This window comes from Sprattus sprattus, assembly GCF_963457725.1.
Source record: "Sprattus sprattus genome assembly, chromosome: 1".
Taxonomy (NCBI): Eukaryota; Metazoa; Chordata; class Actinopteri; order Clupeiformes; family Clupeidae; genus Sprattus; species Sprattus sprattus.
The window spans coordinates 22,540,131-22,564,795 of NC_137920.1; the positions used below are offsets into that span (position 1 = coordinate 22,540,131).

The 24,665-nt window shown below is 38.6% G+C and overlaps 2 protein-coding genes across 2 annotated transcripts in view; one reads left to right on the top strand and one right to left on the bottom strand.

Annotated features, from left to right (window-relative positions):
- LOC308368625 (arachidonate 12-lipoxygenase, 12R-type-like) overlaps positions 1-24,665 on the top strand; it is a gene marked incomplete at both ends in the record, with an annotated part of 172,218 nt that overhangs the window by 97,572 nt on the left and 49,981 nt on the right. The gene's annotated exons all lie outside the window — the stretch shown is intronic.
- Positions 17,054-19,229, bottom strand: LOC308363608 (coiled-coil domain-containing protein 106-like; the record flags this gene model as incomplete). The annotated part of the gene is made up of 4 exons (XM_080836419.1): positions 17,054-17,391; positions 17,801-18,004; positions 18,189-18,347; positions 19,133-19,229. The coding sequence occupies 4 exons, from the start codon at positions 19,227-19,229 to the stop codon at positions 17,054-17,056; spliced, it is 798 nt and encodes a 265-aa protein (XP_080692545.1).

The following is a 24,665-nucleotide window of genomic DNA, read 5'->3' on the forward strand; positions in this document are numbered from 1 at the left end:
TTCAACATATCTCTACATGAAATTGCAAAAACAATAAGAAAACAGTTTAGGCTACCAAGAAATATTTTTTTGGTTGGTGTGTTTTATGTCATATTGCTTAAAAACTGAACTTACCATCGTGCTCTTCCGGCATGTGACTCACATGTGCTCTCCTCTGCTATACTTCCTTATAGCAACAAATATAACCAAGATATGTAACAACTTTTGATTTTATTGGTTGAAGGGGATGTCATGTGACACATTTTTAGGTTAATATTATTGGTCAAAGGTTTAGGTGTTTTTTTAAAAGCAGTTTTTCTTAGCGTCATTTATAAATGACAAGTCCCATAGAGGGTTAATGCGAAAGATTCAGCTGTTTTGTAAATAGTGCAAATAGTAAATAATAGTAGAGAGGGAGCGGGAGAAGTACATTTTTAGAGTTTCGAACAATTGTGAAAAACTGTATTGTTATGCATTGATTGTTTTAAACGTAAATATGTATTTTAAATTCATTCTTTGTTGTGTGTAATATTTCTTTTGTAATGGCTTATCACAGGACATAACAGGTCATCTGAGCTCTGATCACAGCCATTGCAGTGGCTGAATACAGCAGCAGCAGTGATCTCCTGTTACGACACTAGAATAAGGGACCAGTCATGCTGCTTTACTTTGACCCTTGCGTTCTCATTAAAGTGGTGGGCTTGTGGGGCTGCTCTGTTTTTTATTCATTTTTTTTTTTTTTTTTTTACTTTTAGTCCTTACAAATGTGCTCCTCTTCTGAGTGTTTTGTGTAGTAAGTAAGTAAGTAAGTAAGACTTTATTTATATAGCACATTTCATACAAAAGTTGCAATTCAAAGTGCTTTACATAAAATCAATAAAGGCAGCAGGAGCAATACATGGAGTGAAAGATAAATAAAAATTATCAACATCATATCAGAACCTGGTCTTCTGATAGGCTTCTAAAAGCATGATAAAAGGAATAAAAGTCATAAAACCCTTAAAACAGTTTAAAAGAGAAATAGTAAAAATAGTGCAAGTTACAGAGAAATAAATTGTGCCAGATGAAATTAATAAAATGCTTTGGTAAAAAGATTTTAAAGATGCCTAGGGTGTTTGCTTCCCTAATATCAATAGGTAAAGTGGTCCATAATTTTGGGGCGTAAATGACAAAGGCTGCATCACCAATCTTCTTATGACTACTTCTGGTGACCTGTAACAGACCTTTATCTGATGATCTCAGTGTTCTAGCTGTAGCTGGTGTGTAGTTAGTAAGAGAGTTAGCAATGTAGCTAGGTCCCTGTCCATTTAGAGCTTTGTATGTGAGGAGGAGGACCTTAAAGTCAATTCTATAGGTAACAGGAAGCCAGTGTAAAGTAGCTAGGACAGGACTTATGTGTTCTCTCCTTTTAGTTTTGGTTAAAAGTCTAGCTGCAGAGTTTTGAATGAGCTGGAGTCTTTCAGTTGTTTTTTTGGGAAGACCAGTAAAAAGTGAATTACAGTAGTCTAGCCGGCTCGATATGAATGCATGAATAAGCTTCTCTGCACCATTTTGGTTTATGAATGGTCGTACCTTTGCTATGTTCCTGAGGTGAAAAAAAACTGTTTTGGTCACTTTGTTAATGTGGGAATTGAAATTCAAATCTGAGTCCAGGATGACACCAAGATTTATCACCTCAGGTTTAATCCACCGGGTTAGACCTCCTAGATTCTTGGTAAGCATCTCTCTTTTTAATTTGGGGTTGAAGTAGGACTTCAGTTTTGTCCTCATTAAGTTTTAGAAAAAGTTATTGTTCATCCATTTGTTTATTGCCAATAAGTTTATTGCTGTCGCATCATTAGGTTCAGCGGAAATATACAATTGTGTGTCATCCGCATAGCTATGAAAATCTATACTATATTCTCTGATGATATCACTGAGTGGTAACATATAAAGCGAAAAGAGTAATGGACCTAAACAGCTCCCTTGTGCAACCCCGTAGCTGCTTTCATGTTTCTCGGACATATGGTCTCCTAGACTAACATAAAACTTCCTTCCTTTAATATATGTTTTGATCCAGTTCAATACACAATCAGAAAACCCTATAAGATTTTCAAGTCTATTGATTAGGATGTTGTGATCAATGGTATCAAATGCTGCACTAAGATCTAACAGGATGAGGATAGAAACTTTATATGCATCACAGTTTTGTCTTAGGTCGCTAATTATTTTGGTGAGAGCGGTTTCAGTACTGTGATGTTTTCTGAAACCTGACTGAAAGACTTCCAAGATGTTATTTTCTTCCAGAAAGGAATTTATTTGGACTAATACTATCTTTTCTAGGACTTTACTAATAAATGGAAGATTAGATATCGGTCTATAGTTTGCTAGTGTACTGGTATCCAACTTGGGTTTCTTTAATAGGGGCTTTACAACAGCTGTTTTGAAGGCATCTGGGAAAACGCCAGTTCTAAGGGATGTGTTTATGATGTCAAGGACAGGACATGAGACACTATCAAACACTCGCTTAAAGAATGCGGTGGGAATGGGATCAATATCTGAGGTTGTAGATTTACATTCGATGATGACTTTGGAGAGTTCACCTAGTGTGATACATGTAAAAGTGCTCATGGTTAACCCTTGTATGGTATTCATTTTTTTGTTACACAGAAGGTATTGCGGGTCTGGTGGACCCGCTCGATTTTTGGGTGTTTAATTCAGTACAATCAAACCATTTTGTGGGTAAAATACTCAACAGATGTTTACTTCATCTGAATTACAACCAATATGAACAGCAAATATGGTTAATATTGGCCCTTTAGCTTTGTTATATCACATTTATGAATTTAAGTGCTACCAGTTTTTCAAGAAAATCAATTATAATCAAGATATCAGTGGACAAAATTCAACAAATTTACAAATGAAGCAAGGGTTTTCATAACTATTTGATTTATGTGAATTTAATTTGAAAACAGGTCAGTTTACATAGCTCAATATGGGTGGTAAGGGCACCAGCATCTTTACCAAAGAAAATAACGTATTCGTTTCATTGAATCGTTTTTCTTTATTGTTTCTTCAGTGTATGTAGGTTAATCATGAGCTGTTGCTAAATTGCTACTATTTTTTTGCAAAAAAAATACCCACTATGACGAAGATATGTACGGTATTATAGGAGTATATAAAGTTGTCGAGACATCTTTATAGTTAATTAATGAAGTTAGCGCTGAAAACGCAGGTCTAGTTAGAGTACCTGAAGGCCAAGGCAGTTACGCCTCTGACTTAAGGTCATGAATGATAATCATTGTGTTCATTCAAGTGTGGTTTGTAATCTCCTGGCTACGATCTGTGAAGAGAAAACCACAGCCATGCAGCTTCCTCCCACAGGTAGTGTAAAACTGTACACAGTTGATGAAGGTTTGTCTCGTGCACACTGATGCACATAGAGCATAGAGACTTCTTTGAGAGGACAGAATGAATCCAACCATGCTCCAATGTCCAGCTAAGGTGAAACATGTTCAGGATTGGAGAATCGAACCCCGGTGTATAGCGGTGGTAGAGCTGGCTGAATCCATCCGTCTTGTTTGGTCGGGTATTCTGTCACAGAACAGACCACGTAGGTTTCGGGAAGCTGAGGTTATTGCATACGGATTACAGCACAGCAAACACAGGATGCAGAAAGCACAGCAGACACGGGACAAAAGTAATTGTAAAATCTGTGTCCAATTAATCCTTATGAGAACAATTCAGTATGTTTTCGAACACCATCAGAATGAGAGGGAAAAATACGTTGTCGGGGGTTTCTTAAGGACACCAGCCAAACCACCCAGTTCTAATGAAATTTAATTTGACACTATACAAACACACACACACACACACACGCACACACACACACACAAACACACACACACACACACACACACACACACACACACAGGGGCGGACTGGGACAAAAAATCGGCCCGGGCATTTTGAACCAGACCGGCCCACTAAATTCGATAACACACCTTTTTAATCTCGAATGTCTACACCAACCAGGCTTATAGCTAGCAGGGCGTCTGCCCTATAGTCTACTAAAAAATTTTAGGCAGGACGGCCTAAAGACGCCCTATTTTTCTCCCGTTTTACCTGTTAACTTCGCTGAATGTGATCAAAATTCACCGTTTCAGTCGCTTCAGTGCTTAGCGAAGTCTAGAATCATACATATGACCTGCCAATTAGAAAATACAAATAGCATTGCTGTATTCCCGCTACAACAACGTTACATCATGATTCCAACGAAACATTGATTCACGGGCTCGCAGAAGCTCCAGAAGACAGCTGTCTCACCGCACGTCACTGAACCTACTACTGTATGAGTTCAACAAGAGTTTGTGTGTTAAGGTGGTGGTCTTAATTAATCTAAATGCAATACACATCATACACTTTAAAGCTTTGTTCAGAATACGGAGGTATAAGATCGGTCGATATTTTCCATGAAAATAGCGACTGAAGAACCCCCTGTTCTCGTCTCCGAGAGGACAGGCTGTATTGCTCCCTTTTCTAGAAGGGAGTCTATTTCCTCCTGTAGGAAACGCGCTTGATGAGGTGGCATTAACGTTTGAACTACGCCCCTGAACTTCGGGGGGGACGGGAAAACTGGAGCGTATAACGGGCTATCATAATTCGGTATCTGGACAAATTGGCATATTTTCGGAATACCAGGGTTTGGGAATACTGGGCTTTCGGAACAATTGACATGGCACCGCGCACCATTCAAACACACAACATAGAGTGTAGGCTAACGGCTGGCTGTTTCAGAGTACAGTAGGCTGAGGGCTAGCAACAGCTACAGACTTGTCTTGTATTTAGCTATGCAAACGAACTTGGCCATAGAACATAGGTTCTAAGTCAAACATATTTTAGAGACGTTTTAATTCATGATCAGTAAGCTTACCGTAGGTCGTTGTATCGTATCTCCCTGGCTGTAGCCACCAGCACTGTCATCCACGGGAGCTGATGGCAAAGTTTAGCTAAAGGTAGAAGGTGTTTGCTAAAATGATTGGACGAGACCCTAGTCACTCAAGAAGACGGCCAATGGGCCGCAGACTAGCGTGCGCGTGTCAAGCATGTCAAGGCCATGGGCCACGCTGTTTACCGTCCTAATGCATTATGTAGGCAGGTCCAAATCGAAAGGGGTTTGTGTTGGGTCAGCCCAGGGGATGTGATTGGGCCAGCCCAGTGTCAGTAGGGCCGCTGATGAACTAATTTCGTGGGCCAGCCGGTCAGACCATTATATGGGGAAAAAAATAAAAAATTAAAATTCGGGACCATCGGCCCATATTGCACCCCGGCCCAGCGGGCAAACGCCCGGTATGCCCGATGGCCAGTCCGTCCCTGCACACACATACACACATAGTCACAGAGAGAGTTATGCAGTGCCTAATCAAAGGTGCCTTGATGACAATAAATACTGTGTGATTCTGTGGAAAGTTGCACAATCAAATTTCTTGCGAACGCCACAACAGACAACATACAAGAGGAAAGGTAGAGCTGAGGAGGTGGCTACGCAAGCAAAATGGAATCTTACTCTTTATGTAACTCAAAAGAAGATATAAGCATGAGAAAATATAAGCATGTAGAAAATATAAGCATGACAGAATCAACCAAAAACATCATATGTGTCATCTCTTGCTGTTTTACACTATCAAGCCAAAGTGGCTACCTCTGTACACCTATAAGACAACATAACAGATCTTGCACTTCTGTTTTTAACTTCTATAAGACAACATAACAGATCTTGCACTTCTGTTTTTAACTTCTATAAGACAGCATGCCAGATCTTGCACTTCTGTTTTTAACTTCTATAAGACAGCATTACAGATATTGTACTTCTGTTTTTAACTCCTATAAGACAACATAACAGATATTGTACTTCTGTTTTAACTCCTATAAGACAGCTTGACTGTGTACTCCTGCGCTTCCCAAGAGCCAGACCTGCATTGTCACATTCGCAGGGCACAGTGGCACAGTGGCACAGTGCCAAATGACATTTCATGAGTGGTTTTGCTGGTGTTCTTATGACACACTGTGACTATGTATTTGTCTCTCTCTCATTCCTATGGTGTATGAAAACATACTGAGTTTTTCTTATAAGGATTAACTTCAACACTTATTGTATTTTATTTAATTTCATTATTTTTGCATTGTTTAGCATGACAGTAAAACCAGTGGCACTGATGCAAAGTAGATTTTCTGGAAAGCTTTAGAAAATGCTGTAGGCCATAGCATACTGTAGATTTACTGCAGGTCAGTTCACGGCTTATTCAGTTATCTAGAGATATGGCACAATCTAATGTATATGCAGGCAATTCCTTATCTACTCAATGAAATACAGTTTAATAGTATAACAATGGTTTAACTCTTGTATGGTATTCGGGTCTGTGGGACCCGTTTTCATTTTCATGATCAAATCAAATATAATACTTCTAATCACTTTTTCAAACTCAAACTCATTGGCTTTGGCTCATTTTATGCAAAGAACGGATATCAATCTACATTTTCATTGAGCGCACACCGTAACCCCCCCCTACACATTGTGTTACATAGAGGGTATTCGGGTCCACTGGACCTGGGGCAAATAAAAGTGTGGAAATTGTAGGTCCTGTGTACCTAAAGTCAGTTTTCCTCCTGTCTGGGTCTACTGTAAGTGTAAGTGTAAGTGTAAGTGTAAGTGTAAGTGTGTGTGTGTGTGTGTGTGTGTGTGTGTGTGTTTTTTTGTTTGTGTGTTTGCCCCGCGTGTGTATGTGAGTGTCCCGGCAAGTGTATGTGTGTGTGTGTTCGTTTGTGTGTGTGCACGCACACTTGTGTGTGTTTGTGTGTATGTGGACCTTGTTTGTATGTAGGCTAAGTATGTGTGTGTGATTGAGTGAGTGTGTGAGTAAGTTAGAGTAAGAGTTTTGTGTTTCTGCCGCTGATGCCATTTTAGGGGCTCCTGCCCCTTCAAACATTATATACCATCTAAACTTGCAAAATATGATATAAAGATTGGGGCTGCCTCTGTGATGCGACCTCCTCATATGCTTGAACTTACAAATCTACATAGGGTAACCTGATGAGGACACCCTGAGAAAAATCAAGGAATGAGAGTTGCCCTTGACATGGCTCAGGGACACAGTGGACACAACATCACATGCTATTTTTTTTTACATCCTACAAGCTGGGACAGGAGCTGACCATGGTGGGAACAATAAGGAAAAACAGATCTGAGCTCCCACCCCAACTGCTGCCTACAAAGAACAGGCCTGTCAACTCTTCTAAATGTATGTACACGGCTGACGCGTCCCTGGTATCCTTTGTGCCAAAGAAATGCAAGAATGTTGTACTCATGAAAACACTGCACATGGATTTACATATTGGATTTACATATTGGACATCTTGGCGTACAACGCCTTTGTCACCTGGATGGCACTGAACCCAGATTGGAAGAGAGGGAAGGTCCAGTGGATAAGCCTTTTTCCCAAGGAACTGGGAAAGACACTGGGGGAACCTTTTAACCCTGAGAAGACAACATGTTCCAAGAATCTCAGCCTCTGAAGCCACCATCAGGAGGATTCAGGAGGACGATGCTGTTGCCCCAACCACCCATATTGAGCTATATAAACTGACCTGTTTTCAAATTAAATTCACATCAATCAAATAGTTATGAAAACCCTTGCTTCATTTGTAAATTTGTTGAATTTTGTCCACTGATATATTGATTATAATTGATTTTTGTAAAAATGTGATATAACACAGCTAAAGGGCCAATATTAACCATATTTGCTGTTCATATTGGTTGTAATTGAGATGAAGTAAACATCTGTTGAGTATTTTACCCCAAAAAATGGTTTGATTTTACTGAATAAAACACCCAAAAACCGAGCGGGTAACAAAAAAATGAATACCATACAAGGGTGGCCCAACCCCACCTAACATCGTTTCCAGGCTTCACCCTACAACCGCACCAATCAGCGAACTGTTCAGAGCTGTGACGCAAAACCCGCCTTGCCGAGGTGCATGTAGCACAGCGGAGTTTGTAGATTACCAGCATTGTCTCAACTCTCGAGAACATCAGAAAATTAAAAGGAGAACAAGAGGATTGTCTTGTAAGTTTTATGATTGGAAAGGACGTCGAAGCTCTTCTCCCAACTGGCTTTGGGAAGAGTTTAATCTACCAGGTGGCCCCGTTAGTAATGGAGAGACGGGAGACCGAATGCTTACCAAACGTTGCTGATTGGTTAAGGGAACTCCAATGATTTTAAACCTCAAGATAACTACCCGCCCATCTCGGAAACGAAAATGCATGGGGTTTTGCCAGACTGACTGACGAAAAGAAATGGAGTCACAGGCTTGTAATGGCCAGGCTACTGAAACTGAGCCATTTCCTAAAACTCTCTACCTCTGAAATATGCAGATTTCAAAATGGTCATTACATGTTTGTGCAATTTCCTTCCCAGCGGCATTTGTTTTCCAGGATACTAACCCAATGAAACTGGGAAAAAGGATGAGTCAGCTGAAAGAATCCCGGAAGAACTTCAGTCAGTGAAGCTTCACCATTTAATGCCCTGTATTGACTATTCCACTGCCCCATATGAAGCCCCTTAATTGATGGTTTGTCAAAGGACGTATGTAGTTTTTACATTGAGCTTAATGTAGAGTGTACAGTCTTAGGTACAGTTTACTTACTTGATTACTTAGTGACATTGAAAAAAAGTCCCTTTAAGTAAATGAAACACATTGAAATCAAAATAAATACATCAGAAATGTGTTGTTGGTGATGATCTGAATTTTACTATTGGGTGAAATTACATGAAAAACAGTCAGTGGCAAAGAAAGGTTTCCAGATCGGTTGAAAATATAGTTTTGCATTACTCAACAACTGTCCTATCACAGTCAAATATCAAGCAAGTGCAACACAAGACAAAAAAAAAAGACGGCAAATAAGCCACTTACTAATTCGGCAGACAGTAGAAAGCCGGGCGGCTTCAGGCAATCTTACATTTAGCAGGCTATGGACCCTGGTATAGCAATGGCACAGAGGAAATTCTCTATAATAATTCAAAGTAATTGTAGCGCCCCGATTTTTTTCAAGCTGTTATTTTAAGGTAAAACTGCTTATCTTAACCCTGATCTTGAAGTATAATTGTTGCATACTGTTACTTTAAATCTGCATTGTGTTTACAAATGGAGTGTTAATGCAGTTTTAAGACCCCTTAGGCCTTCCCGCAGAGGTCTAGTTCTCTTTCACCAATAATAAATGGAATTTTCACTTCTATTTGACAGTGAGTCTGTGTCTTAGCCTGCAAGGCTGAAATCATATGTTTTCCTTTGCTCTGGTTTATTCCTCACATGGTAGTATTTTGCTGGAACAATGAAACATATGATTGTCATAGTTATGGAATACATACACAAATAGCAAGCTAAAAAAGTCATACTAAAACCTAAATGAAATCACAGACATAAATAAACAGAGTACACACATAAGAGAATAATACAGTATCTATAATAATACATAGGTCATTATGTATTTAATGTGGCATTTACATATACAGTCATTTTCTTCAGGAAATGAAACAAAAATAGTTGAAAAAGCCATGTTCTACAGTGTCTGTTCAGTTATTGACATAATCAGACGCAGGTCTATCCCTGTAGGAATCCTTTTGAAATTGGCATACACTGTAAATAATATTATGAGCCTGTCAGTGGTGAAAACAAGTTGACTTTTATGCAGATGCCTTCCCCGTTGAATCACATTGTACAGCTGATCCGCGGTTTAAGCATTCTAGCTTAATATTGGACCGATTTCAATCGTTTTTGATCGTAAAAACTGGACTTCAAATGGTCTCATGTGCAACATTGCCATCTACTGACATGGCACCGTAACGTCAGCTCTGTTTGCATAGTTTCAATAAAAAATAACATGTCTGTTTTATATTAAACTTTTAATACATTTCTCAACTAAATTAATCAAGCCTTTGCATTAGTTGTTTGCAGGTTTGTTGAGGGGGTCTTGACACACTATTACAAATCTGATGGTGATGTCAAGAAGGACTCTGAGCTCCAGTGCTGGATCAAATAAATATTTTGCAAAAGATTCCTTTAAAGGAAAAGCACAATTCTGTTTTCAGGCCATGTAGAAATAGGCTAAGTTGTAATTTCATGACCTAGATATTTCAATGGGCACCATTAATTCACAAAGAAACCCCTAAATCAAAGTATGGATTTAGGGTTGTGTTGTCATGGTAGTCTCTCAAACATAATTTGTCACTATTTTCTCCAATATAATCTGTTTTTCTTTAGGTCTGGATGTTATCTGTGATGTTGTTTTGTATTTTGGAAATGAACTGTTAAAACAGGTAAATAATTTATATATGGTAGCATACAGTAGCGAAATTATCATGTATTTACCAATATAAACCAATTAACCAACCAATCACAATTCTTTTTTCTCAGCATTCCATGCATGACCCTTTTATCTATCTATCCCGAGGAGAACAAATATTACACCGAAATTTGCTTTAGAAAAGGAATAATTAAACACCATTTTGCAGCAAAAAAAACAAAAACTGAGACCTAGTTTCATATGAAAATATGTGCAGTTGTAAGAAAATTGAGTCATAACTGTGCAAAAGTATGGCCAGTATTTCACAGTGACTTTATTGTCCATAGGAACAAGATGTCATACTGATTCTTGTCACTAGAGGGAACTACAGTAGTAACAACTCAGTTTTAATCCTAAACATTCAGCGCAGATATTAAACACAACCTTCCACAGTATGTATCTATAACTAATATAAGGACAAAGGTTTTAAGGACTATCCTTTCAAATGGCCACACAGCGTCCCATGCATGGTCCTTGTATCTATTTATCCTGATGTTCTCATTCATGCGTGTGTGATAATTCCCACAATATAAACCATTGAAAAAGTTTGTACTTTAGGAAAAATATATCACATTTAACCTGTCTCAGCATCACATGCATTGTTCTTTTATCTAACTATTATATGAATGTGTTTGAAAATGTTGACACAGTCAGAGTGTTTGCACCTGGGGAATTGCATGTTAATTGGGTTCAGTTTGGGATGTTTAGTTAATAGGCCAGGTTATAGTGTGTAAGTGAACGAGAAAAACTGTACTAGAAAGACAAAAAAATGCAGAAGGACTGCTCTACGCTTTCAAATGGCCACACTGTTGTCCACATTTTTGGGGTCCATATAGGTGTAGGGAAGCTCCAGCTTCTTGTTCCGCTCCTCGATGCCATCTGACAAATCCCTAATACGCTTTTCCTCTGCTAACAGGCTAATATCCAGTATGTTTGACAACGGCATGTTACAGACTGCCTTGTTGTATGTTAATGTGTACAGTGTACGGAGCTCCTCTTCTCTTGAACAAAGCATCAGAACTTCAGTACGTTGCCATTTCTAGCTCAGCAAACAGACTCCCACAGAACACAACGCAGGACTCGATACAATGGTGGCATGCCCAGATAAAATTATTGACTTTTTGGCTCTGATCAACCCGATGGGCCACTTGGACGGTTGTTCAAGATATATGAAAAGCCTTTCCAGTCTGAATCTCGACGGTCAGGTCATACCCCTCTCCTCCTCAGTCACAATCTAAGAGTTAGGTTAGTCCCTCACCTGACCTTTAATGATCATATTCCCAGATGCTGAGAAGCTCGTCCACACCTTCATCGCCTCAAGACTGGACTACTGCAATTCACTGTTCACTGGGATCATCCAGAAGCTGCAGTTCATCCAGAACAGCGCTGCCAGGATCCTGATGAGAGACAGGAAATACAATTGCATAACACCCTGTCTCATCCCGCATTGTACAATGTCCTCCTACTCACACATCAATGCAGAAATGGTCATGCACCCCCTTACCTGCATGTTACGTGCCTGGCTAGGGTCAGACAACGTAAACAAAAACAAGTTTGAGGGAATAATGAAAATTGCAGACAAAGTCGGATAAGGGAAAAATAATCGATAATTTATTATTATTAAACTAACTCAAAATTATATTGAATAATGGAAAAACGGTGAGACAACAAAATAGAAACAACCCAAAAGCTCAAAGTAACAAAGAAACAAAGAAACAAACGGGCCTTAAGAAACAGGCCTCCAGGAATCCTGGGCCTCCATCTCAGACTCTCACTACGATACTGGTGGAATGTCTGGCGGCCTAGGCGAGGCAACGAGGCTTCTATCACACTAACACTGGTGGCTGAAACATCAATGCGTCTTTCCAGGAACGCTCAACCAGGTAATATTTGCTACGCCCCAACTTTAGTGGCTCCATGGGGCGAACAAACAATCCACCACTGACCCAAGAAACTTCTAAAACACCTTTTAAAAGTACCAAATCCGTGGGCATCATTCCCCAAAACATTAAACCGCACCCTCAGATCCAAAAACAGTTCGCTCCTGCAGGTCCCACACACCAGGCTACGCACCATGGGCAGCCGGGCCTTCTCCTCTGCAGCGCTACGCCTGAGATACAGCCTCCCCAAACACTTAAGGGCAGCACAGACACTGGACTGTTTTAAGACTGGCCTAAAAACCTTTTTATTCAGAAAGGTGTTTCCTACTTTTTTTAAACGTGGTATTTTTGAAGATATGTTTTCAAAATCATTTTGTTCTTTAAACTATGCTTTGTTATGGGCTGTTTTTAACTATGTAGCACTCTGAGATTTTGTTTGAATGTAGAGTGCACTACAAATTAAATTAATTATTATTATTGTTATTATTATTAACAAATATAAGCATCACTCAACAGTTTCATTATTTTGAGTGTTGATTTTAAACATGGGTGAATCAGTTACGTATTTTTGCTTGTATCTTTTGCATCCTACTTTCCATACCATGAGTAAAACTTATATTAGGTAAATGCGAATTTTAGGAAGTAATTTATGAATGGTGATGTGTTTCACACTTTACAATAAGGGTCCCTTTTGTCAGTTATAAATGTTAGTAGCTCATTAGTAAATGATGATGTGTTTCAGTAGTAGTCAGTAAATAGTAAGCTGCCTTTTTAGCACAAAAAAGTTGCAGCCACCAAACGTTGTGTATTGCATTTCAGTAGCCTAGAGAAAATAGTCCCCCTATGTGTGCCTGTTGTTGCTATGCCACAGACAAACAACATTGGGAACATCACATGTGTAAGCCTAGCACCAAAAGTTTGTTGATGATTAGCTAGGAGATCGACATTAATTTGTGCGTCGTCTGAAAACATCCCAGGTCTCCTTGCTAGATCTTGCACCATCTAATGTATTCACATTGCTCATTTGCTAAAAGTGTCCATTCGTATAACAACAATGACAATGGGACACTTTCAATACAATGATATTGAATTAAACAGGCCTAAACATTCTAAATCAATCATGAATGCTTTGTAGGCACCGGGCATAACAATGTTAGGTTAATAAACGTAACCAAAATAGCCCATGCTGTGTAAACTTAATTAACTAAAGCTAAGACTGAGTGACTTGTGACTCGAAAGACTAACATAAAGCTGTTGTTTACGTTTGTTTATCTGGATTTGAATACCTCCATTAATTGTGCTTTCGTGGAAAACGTTTCTCATGTCCTCTTCGTCTCTTATGATATTGGTTCCAACCACTGTTGCTCTTTGCTGGTGGCTCAGTGTTGGAAGAGCCTTATCCAGCAAGCTTGAAATGACAACTGAAGTAATTTGCTATGGAGTAATGCTGGGAGAATTGCTCTCAATGATAGCTTAATTCACATAAAATATTTCCCACTAACAGGCTTGATTTCATCTACCCGTATTACAATTTACAAAAAGGCTCCCTTTTGCCAGTTATAAATGTTATTTACGCATTAGTACATGGTGATGTCTCTCACACTTTAAAATAAGGCTCCCTTTTTCCAGTTTTAAATGTTAGTAGCTCATTAGTAAATGGTGATGTGTTTCACACTTTACAATTAGGCTCTCTTTTGCCATTTATAAACGTTAGTAACTCATTAGTAAGTAGTAAGAGTAGATTCGAGTAGTAAGCAGTTACTTGATCTTGGATGGATGGTTACTTTATTAATCCAGAGGGAAATTTTAGGACCTCCAGTAGTATCAAGACACAAATCACATACACATAGGGAGAACACGTTCAAAAGGAGTGGGGTAGTAACCAGTACTGTAATGGAAACACGGGAGACCCCTTATATAGGCAAAATATAAAATCTCAAGCTCCCTATTAGCCGTGGGTGCGTTGGTCTGTGACCTTATGATATATGTCGTCACGTCACTAGCTAACCAAGAAAGCACAATTCAATATATTTTCCTTTATTTATAGATCAACTCTTGAACAAGGTCAACAAAATAAGACCACAGTATGCATCCAATGCAAATTGAAAGAACATTATTTTTTGGGGGTGGGGGCGGGGTAGCGGGGGTAATCTCTTCGGGTCTGGTAGTGACCGATACAAGAATGGAAGTGTGCCATGGGCTAGTATAGCCAGTTAAGGGATAGACAGTGGGTTGCCAAGATGGGGATCTTCCCAAATAGTGAGCCCGCATCGATGTTTGAAAACGGTGTTATAACTCATTTATAATGACCTATAAAGGGTTAACAACCTAATTAATAATCTAATCATTAACCATTTATAAACCTTTATAAGGGAGCCTTATTGTAAAGTGGTAACAAACATGCTACAAAGAAAATGGAATCAAATATTGCTAATTTCCTGTTGTGTCAGTCATGAACTAAGTGTTTAAATCATTTTGTATAATCTGACTCTGTTGACCATACTCCTGGGTGTGTACTCTGTCTTTGTCTCACTCAGACCTGACCCACCTGCATGATCACTCATGATTTCCTGTAGGTCTCAGCTGCCTTCAAGAACTGGCCACATCCCTCTCTCACTCTCTCTCTCACGCACTCTGCAACTGCTTACCTGGCGGCCAAACAAGTAGCTTGCACTCCGATTACCTTTTTCACCCTCCCAAACTAATAAATATACTTTTAAATTAAGTTTAGTTTTTTTTGTTCTCATTGCGTAGCTTTCCTATGAGCCGGGTCGTAATAATGAAAAACCTAAAATCCTTTTTAGATTGGGAAAACATGAAACCGATAAGCTGTGCATTGTTTTTGTAAGGGTACTTCATAAGAACACCAGTTTTTTCAAACAAACAACCCAGATCTCTTGACAGTTCACTTGGCACTGTGCCAAGTTTTAGTTCTCTCCACAGTGTTGACTCCTCCATGTTTGAACCCTTTAGCTTTTGCTCTCACACCGGTTTGTCTAGAATGTTACCAGAGATGTTGATAACTATCAGTCTCTGCCAACTTCCTGTTATTCCAGTCACAGCTGTTAAAAACATTCTACAAAGAAAATTAATTTTAATTTGGCTAATTTCCTGTTGTGTCAGTCATGAACTAAGTGTTTACATCATTTTGTATAATCTGACTCTGTATTTCATACTCCTGGATGTGTACTCTGTCTTTGTCTCACTCAGACCTGACCCATTGGCATCTGAACCCCTTCACCCTTTGTCCTCTGTTCTCTACAAGGAAAAGGTTGACAACGCCACTGGCAGTAGACAATTTGACGAATCTCATTAATCCTCCACCTCCAGTAAACTCCCTCTCTGCTCATGACTGCAACTTTCGGTACCACTTTACAATAAGACTCCATTATAAATGGTTTATAAATAGGTTATAAATAGGTTATTAATGAGGTTGTAAACCCTTTGTAAGTCATTAATAAGCCCTTATAAATGAGTTATAATCACAATTTTTATACATCGATGCGGGCTCACTATTTCGGAAGATCCCCATCTTGGCAACCCACTGTCTATCCCTTAACTGGCTCCTCTACTAGCCCAATTGTACATTCCCTACCATTCTTGGTATTAGCCCTCAGGAGGGGGGGTGGGGGGTGACAACGTGTGCCCCCCCCCCCCCCCCCCCCCCCCCAAACATTTTTTTTTTTAGTAACATGGGACGCACACTATGGTCTTATCTGGGTTTCCAGAGCTGAAGTAGAACAACATGTTATTTGCTATGTTGTGTCTGGATGCTACTGGATGTCCTAAAATTTCCCTCTGGATTAATAAAGTATCCATCCATCCAAGATCAAGTTACTGATTACTACTCATTTCAGAACAAATCACCCTTTATTAATAATTTACTAACCTTTATAACGGGCAAAACGGAGTCTTATTGTAAAGTGTGAAACACATGATCATGTAGAAATCAGTTACTTACCTTTATAACTGGCAAAACGGAGCCTTATTGTAAAGTGTGAAACAAATGACCCTTTATTAATAATTCACTAAACTTTATAACTGGCAAAACGGAGTCTTATTGTAAAGTGTGAAACAAATCACACTTTATTAATCATTTACTAACCTTTATAACTGGCAAAACGGAGTCTTATTGTAAAGTGTGAAACACATCATCATCTGGTAATCAGTTACTTACCTTTGTAACTGGCAAAACGGAGCCTTATTGTAAAGTGTGAAACAAATAACCCTTTATTAATAATTTACTAACCTTTATAACTGGCAAAACGGAGCCTTATTGTAAAGTGTGAAACAAATCACCCTTTATTTATCATTTACTAACCTTTATAACTGGCAAAACGGAGCCTTATTGTAAAGTGTGATACAAATCACCCTTTATATATCATTTACTAACCTTTATAACTGGCAAAACATAGTCTTATTGTAAAGTGTGAAACACATCACCATATAGTAATCAGTTGCTTACCTTTATAACTGGAAAAAGGTAACCTTATTGATAAGTGTGAAACACATCACCATCTACTAATGACTAAGTAAGCTTAAAACTTGCACAAAATGAACAGTATGACAAGAGAAATTAGGAAAAAATATTTATTTGCACAAGAACAATATTGAAATGTAAACTGTCTGGCAATTCACATAAAAAAAAAATTCGGCTCTTAAAAAAAATAAAAACTATTTATCTGAGTTGAAGGGAGTGTGAGAGTGTGAGTGTGTGTGTGTGTGTGTGTGTGTGTGTGTGTGTGTTTGTGTGTGTGTGAACTCTACATTATAAAATCGAACAAATCAAACTAATGTAAGAATTCAAATTAAACAATTAAATTTTGTTTGGCACAGGCTTGCCTCTCCTAATGGGGAGCAGTGTCCCCCCAGCTTTCATCCCCTCTATTTTAAGTTTGGCAGCTTCATCCAGCTGAATGGCCGCATCGCACCTTTTGGCAAAGGCCAACACCGTTTCTCCACCTCCTGGCCTGTTGGACACCAGCTCCTGATATAAATCAGGAGCTGCTAAGGCCAGCTCACCTATTGCCGATGTTGAAACAACAGTATTGCGGTCAAATCTATGTTTTCTAAAGGCCCTGGTCATGGTCTTGGTCTTGCGCAACGTTTTCAGGATGGATTTGTACCGCAGTACAATTTCGTCTGGTGTTTGAACTGGAGAGGAAATAAAAAAAAAAATTACACACATCTCAAAAACATACCGCTGCAAAGAATACCATACCAGACAATTGTACTTCAACACTATGGACTTGGTTGCTGTCGAACAATTCACACAAATGTATACATCTGTTCTACAATGTTTAACATTTACCAGCTGCATTGGCTATCCAAAAATCAATATCCAAAAACCCATATTTAGTATTTCTGAGGCAGCTAGTATTCTTTAGTGTGCCCACAAATCAAATTATATTCCAAAGCACTAGCATATCCATCTACGATTCTACACCAAAATCAAACTGTAAATCTAAACCAGAGAATGCAGCATGTTGTGTGATATTTATATATATTATAATTTTTTGAGATGCAACTGTACACTTTCCTATAACAATTAGCTAAAACTTACCACGCTGCCGAAACTTCTTCAGCTCCTTATTCTTTTTGGCTCCCTTGAGGTGCTTCTTGAGGTGCTTCTTCTTCTTCTTTCGCTTCTTAGGCGAAGAGGAGGATGAGGAGGATGAGGATGATGAGGCTGATGAGGATGAGGATGATGTGGATTGTGATTCGATTTCATCGACCACACCTATATCCCCAACTGGTTCTTCCTTCACTAAAAAAATAAAATATTAATGTGATATTTATATGGGCAAATACAGCCCATCAATCATGGCAGTGGCTAATGTACTAAAAATGAAGGCTAAAATATTTTTTTATACATATATTCCCCCAGTACATGGTAGTAAGACAATGCCCATAAAACTAAATTCTTTGCTGATTTAAATCTAGCTATGTACCTCTGACGGAAGCCAGTTGTCCCCGGAGAAAGTCCCTCTCTTTCTCCAGGTCCTCTATCCTTCTTGTTTGCCATTCGAGTTTGTCTTTCAAGTGACGAATCTCTAACTTGTCCTTTTGAAGAAGGACTGTTGCCGTAGGGGCTAGGTCAGAGGGAGAGCCTAAAAAAGAAATAATTAGAATAACAATAAAGCTCAATAGCTCTACTGTATTGTATACATGGGAATCACTGGGGATTTTATGATTTAAGTCAGAATCCTTTACAAATCCATAAAAAAAAAAATATTACTGTGCCCGTCTGTCTCTTTACTGGCCCAGTCCTGTACCACGCTCACGCAGCACGCTCTCACGTGCACCCCAAATGACAGGCACACAGAGCCTGTCAGTCGGTGTGCACGTGAGAGCGTGCTGCGTGCGTGGCACAGGACTGGGCTCACTAGCCACTTACAATATGTAAACCCTCAACGACCCTTACCCGTTATTGTTTTCCACTGCGTGGCACTTTATATATTGTTCAGTTATTTATTTGTCTTAAAGTACTTGGCAATTAAAAATATTTGCAGTGGATCACGTTATGTACTTAATATAAGAACCCCCCTAGTCAGCTACAGCCAAGGATATAATCTATAATTGAAATGTATCTTTAGGTGGCCACCGAAATAACTCCAATGCAGACAACTCCCTACTAATAGTTTGTTTTAGCTAGATAGCAACTTGGTTTCAAATTAACTTTTATGTCCACCTGCAAATGTCTAGTGAATGTTCAAATTTGACCACTCTGTTAATTTCCAACCCTGGTTAGCAACCTTATAATTGATACACTACCGTTATGTGGCGGGCTGGTAATGTTAGGTAGCTATCTAGGTAGGTAGATTGCTAGCTAGGTAGCTAGCTACCGAGTAGCTTAATAAACTGGCTAGATAGTAAAATAACAATGAAAACTTACTATCTCGTTCATCCGGCACCTTACGTTTTTGTGTCCTCTTGGGACGGGATCTAGCTGAAGTTCCAGCGGAACATGACTCTTTCGCTTTTGGCTCCATTCTAACATAAGGGGAAAGACTGTACTTGGGGACGTGCGCTCTATATATACAGGTGGATGGGACTGGTACAGGCAGCTGCAACTGTCTGTGATTGGATGTTTCTATATGACTGTCTGTGGTTGGATATTTTACTTTACCTCGCTCTGGCGCCCAAATCTTTTATGGTTCTTTTTTTTGCCTAATGTAAAACGACCATAAATCGATTGCCCCAACACAAACATATTTTTAAGGGATTCATTTTATTCTCATTGGTCTGTCTGCTGAATTCTAGGGGCACACTTAGAACTGCCCCTCAACCCAAAGAACATTTTGGGATGTCTTGATAGCGCTCGTGTATTGTTTCCATAGCAGCAGTCTTAAGTTTGTAACGCTGCCCCAGAGGCATGCTTCAGATCAGGGGTTAAAAAAAAATACAAAATCTCCCGTTCATCGAGTCCATCGCATCTGCGCGCCACAAGAGGGGCTCACCCATCCCACACACCAGACAGAAGAAGTTTGCCTCTCTGCGGTAGGTTCACTTTTCAAATTGGTAAATGCAAGAATGTCTATAACATATGACATGTATTTTATATGATAGTATGTATTGTGTTGGTGGTGATGCAGTTTTGTCAATGGGCAAAACGTTATATTTTTCACCTGACCACGAGGTTCTGTATGCGTAGGGTACTGTGATTAGATGTGAAGTTCGCTAGGAACTTTCCAGGCTTCAAAAGCATTGTTTAATTTGGCAGTGGCTGAGGCTATTTATTGATACGTCTTTTAATCTTTAATCTTTGTATAGTGCGGGGGTCGGAAATAGGCGGACAGCGGTCCGGGTCCGGACCCAAATGACGGACGGACCAAGACACAATTGCAAAAAATAAATACAAAATTATAATAATATATATAATAATTTTGACCAAGCGGTTATAGCAACTGATGTTTGCGTGACTTTTATAAACCCTTTAAATACATTAAATTAACCATAACTTTATGGCAGGCTATGTTTTTGTTTAAACTTTATAATGCCAGTAGCCAATCAGATGATAGCCTACACTACGCAGCACGGGCTCGCTGTTAAAGCTGCGAGCTGTGGGACTGGTCGCACGAGCTGCAGACAAATTGACTGAAGAAAAGCCTGCGTGTGAGTTGAGAGGGAAAGCAAAGCAAGATTCATTGCAGTACGCGGTTGAAGAGAAAGATGGCATGCTCTAAAAAGCGTCACTGCCCAACAACGAGCAAACGAGTGCATGAGTGCTGTAGCTGAAACTTTGCTAGGGAATATGCTGGTCACTATGTTTAATGTTAATATGGAAAACGACAATACACACTGTTGAAATATTATTGAAATGTAGACCTTCATTTGATCTGATAGTAAGTTGTTGACCAAACAGACACATACTATTAGCGCCTAAAGTACTTATATTGGCTAAATATGCCCCTGAATCATAATGCACACCTTGACTGTTGGTACATAAAACACATGCAGTCTTATATCAGTGAAATCAACGGTCTTAAAAAAAATGTTTGATAGACCTCCGGACCCAAGCTTGAGGACATTTTTTTAAACTGGACCCCTTAGAATTTTAATTGGATACCCCTGGTATAGTGGGCTCATATCAATAGAAACAAATGGTAGGTGTTAAATGTATCCCTATTGAAATGCTAACTAGGCTACTCATTCAATTCCTCCAGCTAGCTAGTAGTAATTAAATAAATATTATAAAAAAACACAAGGTATGTTAATAATTTTGTTATATAAAAAAACCTTTTTTGTTGTGATGGAAATGATGATTTTTTTTCTTAATGTTAGAATAAAATGACAAAAATGATATAATGTTTAAATAATTTTGTCACACGTTTCTCTGGATTCTGTTGAACTGTCTTGCAATATCTACTTCATCTAGTATGAGTTTTGTTTGTCCATGTAAATTATACCAAAAGTAAAAATGTGTTATCATAAAGGTATGTCAGAGATCTTGTTAATTGTCGTTGTCTACTCCCTCAGCAAAATGTCTCTGAGAAAGAAGTTGTTGGCCCGGATTGAGGGAAAACAAACGAAACGAAGGACACTGAAATTAATAAAGTGGATGCAGAAGAAACATCTTCTGAAGAAAAAGCTCAGATGCACTCTCTGCCACCACAAAATGAGAATGGTATCTGTGATGAAGACAGACCAATACATCTGGTATGTGATATGGCGTAACAATGTCAGTGAATGGAACAACATGACACTATGATTATCATCAACGTGATCATTCTTCTTTCATCTAATTATTATTATTCTTTCTACTACTGTATTAATACATTGAAAGGCACGTCTAAGTCATTTCATTAAAAGTAATGCAATGTGACGTGTGTACAATATATCACTACAATAATATACACACACACACACACACACATACAGTATATATAATTATTATATATGAATTGTATATTTAAAAAGAAATGTGGTATGTTCTCAGGTACTGTCAAAGAGCAGGTCATGGGAAAGTCTCCAGAACAATCAGAGCTGGCTCCTTTTTTGAAAGATCAAAATCATCGCTTTTCAGTTGGATGAAATTAATTTACAGGTGCTGTGCTGTGATTTTGTATAAACAAAAATAACTTACTGTAAACATTAGGGAGGTCGCTGATTAACACTTGCATCTCAGTGTTGCGATGGTTTTTAAAAAATCAGAAAGTAGTAAAAAAGGTATTAAAAAGGTATTAAATGTAGCTTAAGGCTTGCTGTATATACCCTGTTACAGTACACATATGGCTACAGAAATCTTATCAATGTTTCAAATATTATTCCTCCATACCACAGATTCTCACAAGGGCTCAGGCTCAGACAGATTGACATGGTCGATGATGGTATTGCTGGCAGCTCCAGAACACTGACTAATATGGCAAGAAGCATACGAGGGGTCTGTATTTGCGCAATGGACAGACACAGAAGGAAGAGCAGACAGTGTCTTGGTGGTCACAAAGAATTTGTTGTGATAGATGAGAGCTGCTTCCGCCATCAGCGAAAGGTTTGTAGCTTTCCAGTTTGATTAAAAGGTGAGCTCCTTAAAGACACCACTTTTTTGTGCTAACCAAATAACCAACCATCCGACAGATGCACATTTATCACCCAAGCCTGCACATGGACATGCACACACACACAAACACATACAAGTTAGAAATAAGGTTTTTATTTGTGACCTTCTTCAATGTAATATAAGTAAACTATTTGTATTGAGTATTTGTGTCTGGGAGCTTCTTGGCGATTCATGTTTGGCAGTTAAATGAAAATCTGTTTAATGGGAACTATTTAATAATTTATATATTTTAAAAATCTTGTCTGTATTATACACTGGGCTCTGTTGTACAAGATAATCAAACATTTGTATTGCTGGAGTTATCAATATGGACAATTTTTGTATAATCATCAATAAAGGATGTTATACAATGCCCCTGATAACTAGTATGGCATTTTGTACAAAGATTTTTGGTGTAATTTGTGTTAATTTTTGTGATTAAAATTATGTTGTGATTTATTTAATTTTTTTTTAGTATGCACGGGGACGATTTGGCAGAACCTGGAGAAGGAAGAAATGGGTTTTTGGAATGGTGGGAGTTAGAGACAAAAGGCGGAGACTAGTGTTGAAACTAGTTGAAAAAAGGTCAAGACGCCACCTTGTCCCTGTGATAAGACAGCATGTGAAGTCAGGAAGTAGAATAATTAGTGATGAGTGGAGGGCATACAAAAACGTGCTAGGAAACCTGGGGTACAAACATTACACTGTAAACCACAGCAGGTGGTTTGTGAATCCCCAGTCTGGCAGTCATACCCAACATGTGGAAAGAGCTTGGGTGACCATCAAAGGGCAAGTGCGTAGACTTAGGGGAAATCGCACAGAGAGTTTGTTGGAGGAACACCTCAAGGTCCTTGAATGGTCATCATGGCTTGGCTCTGGTCACCCTGATGGGCCACTAGGACGCCTGCTGAAAGATATGAGAAAAGCCAGTGTGAATGAGTTTATTTATGTCTGACACACACACTCTTTCAAACTCCATGTGTATGCCCTTCCCCTCTGTCATACAGATTGTTTATTTATTTTTTAAGAGCCCAAGGACATTTTGTTTTTTGTTAATTACCATAGAGTAGGGCTACGCAGTTTTAGTTAAGACAGTTTAAATGAATGGTGTAAATAAACTTACACATTAGTAAATGGTGATGTGTTTCACACTTTACAATAAGTCTCCGTTTGGCCAGTTATAAAGGTTAGTACCTGATTACTAGTTGATGATGTGTTTTACACTTTACAATAAGACTCCATTTTGCCAGTTATAAAGGTTAGTAAATGAGAAATAAAGGGTGATTTGTTTCACACTTTACAATAAGGCTCCGTTTTGCCAGTTGTAAAGCTAAGTAACTGATTACCAGATGATGATGTGTTTCACACTTTACAATAAGGCTCCGTTTTGCCAGTTATAAAGGTTAGTAAATGATTAATAAAGGGTGATTTGTTTCACACTTTACAATAAGGCTCCGTTTTGCCAGTTACAAAGGTAAGTAACTGATTACCAGATGATGATGTGTTTCACACTTTACAATAAGACTCCGTTTTGCAAGTTATAAAGGTTAGTAAATGATTAATAAAGTGTGATTTGTTTCACACTTTACAATAAGACTCCGTTTTGCCAGTTATAAAGTTTAGTAAATGATTAATAAAGGGTCATTTGTTTCACACTTTACAATAAGGCTCCGTTTTGCCAGTTATAAAGGTAAGTAACTGATTTCTAGATGATCATGTGTTTCACACTTTACAATAAGACTCCGTTTTGCCAGTTATAAAGGTTAGTAAATTATTAATAAAGGGTGATTTGTTCTGAAATGAGTAGTAAGCAGTAACTTGATCTTGGATGGATGGATACTTTATTAATCCAGAGGGATTAATAAAGACGTTGTCACCCCCCACCCCCCCTCCTGAGGGCTAATACCAAGAATGGTAGGGAATGTGCAATTGGGCTAGTAGAGGAGCCAGTTAAGGGATAGACAGTGGGTTGCCAAGATGGGGATCTTCCGAAATAGTGAGCCCGCATCGATGTATAAAAATTGTGATTATAACTCATTTATAAGGGCTTATTAATGACTTACAAAGGGTTTACAACCTCATTAATAACCTATTTATAACCTATTTATAAACCATTTATAATGGAGTCTTATTGTAAAGTGGTACCGACTTTTCCTAATTTAATGGGGACAACTGGGTAAACACAAAGTTAACATGATGATATGTTTTCAATTTCCTGTACACCTGCTGTACGCATACGTGTTGTTTGGGGTCAATTTGACCCAAGGCTGTTTTAAGTGTATACAATATATAAGAATTATCAACTTTTTTATCACATTGTTACTATTTCTGATAACAGGAATAGTTTTTATTCCAAATCTTATAGATAACAACAATACGTACTAAGAAA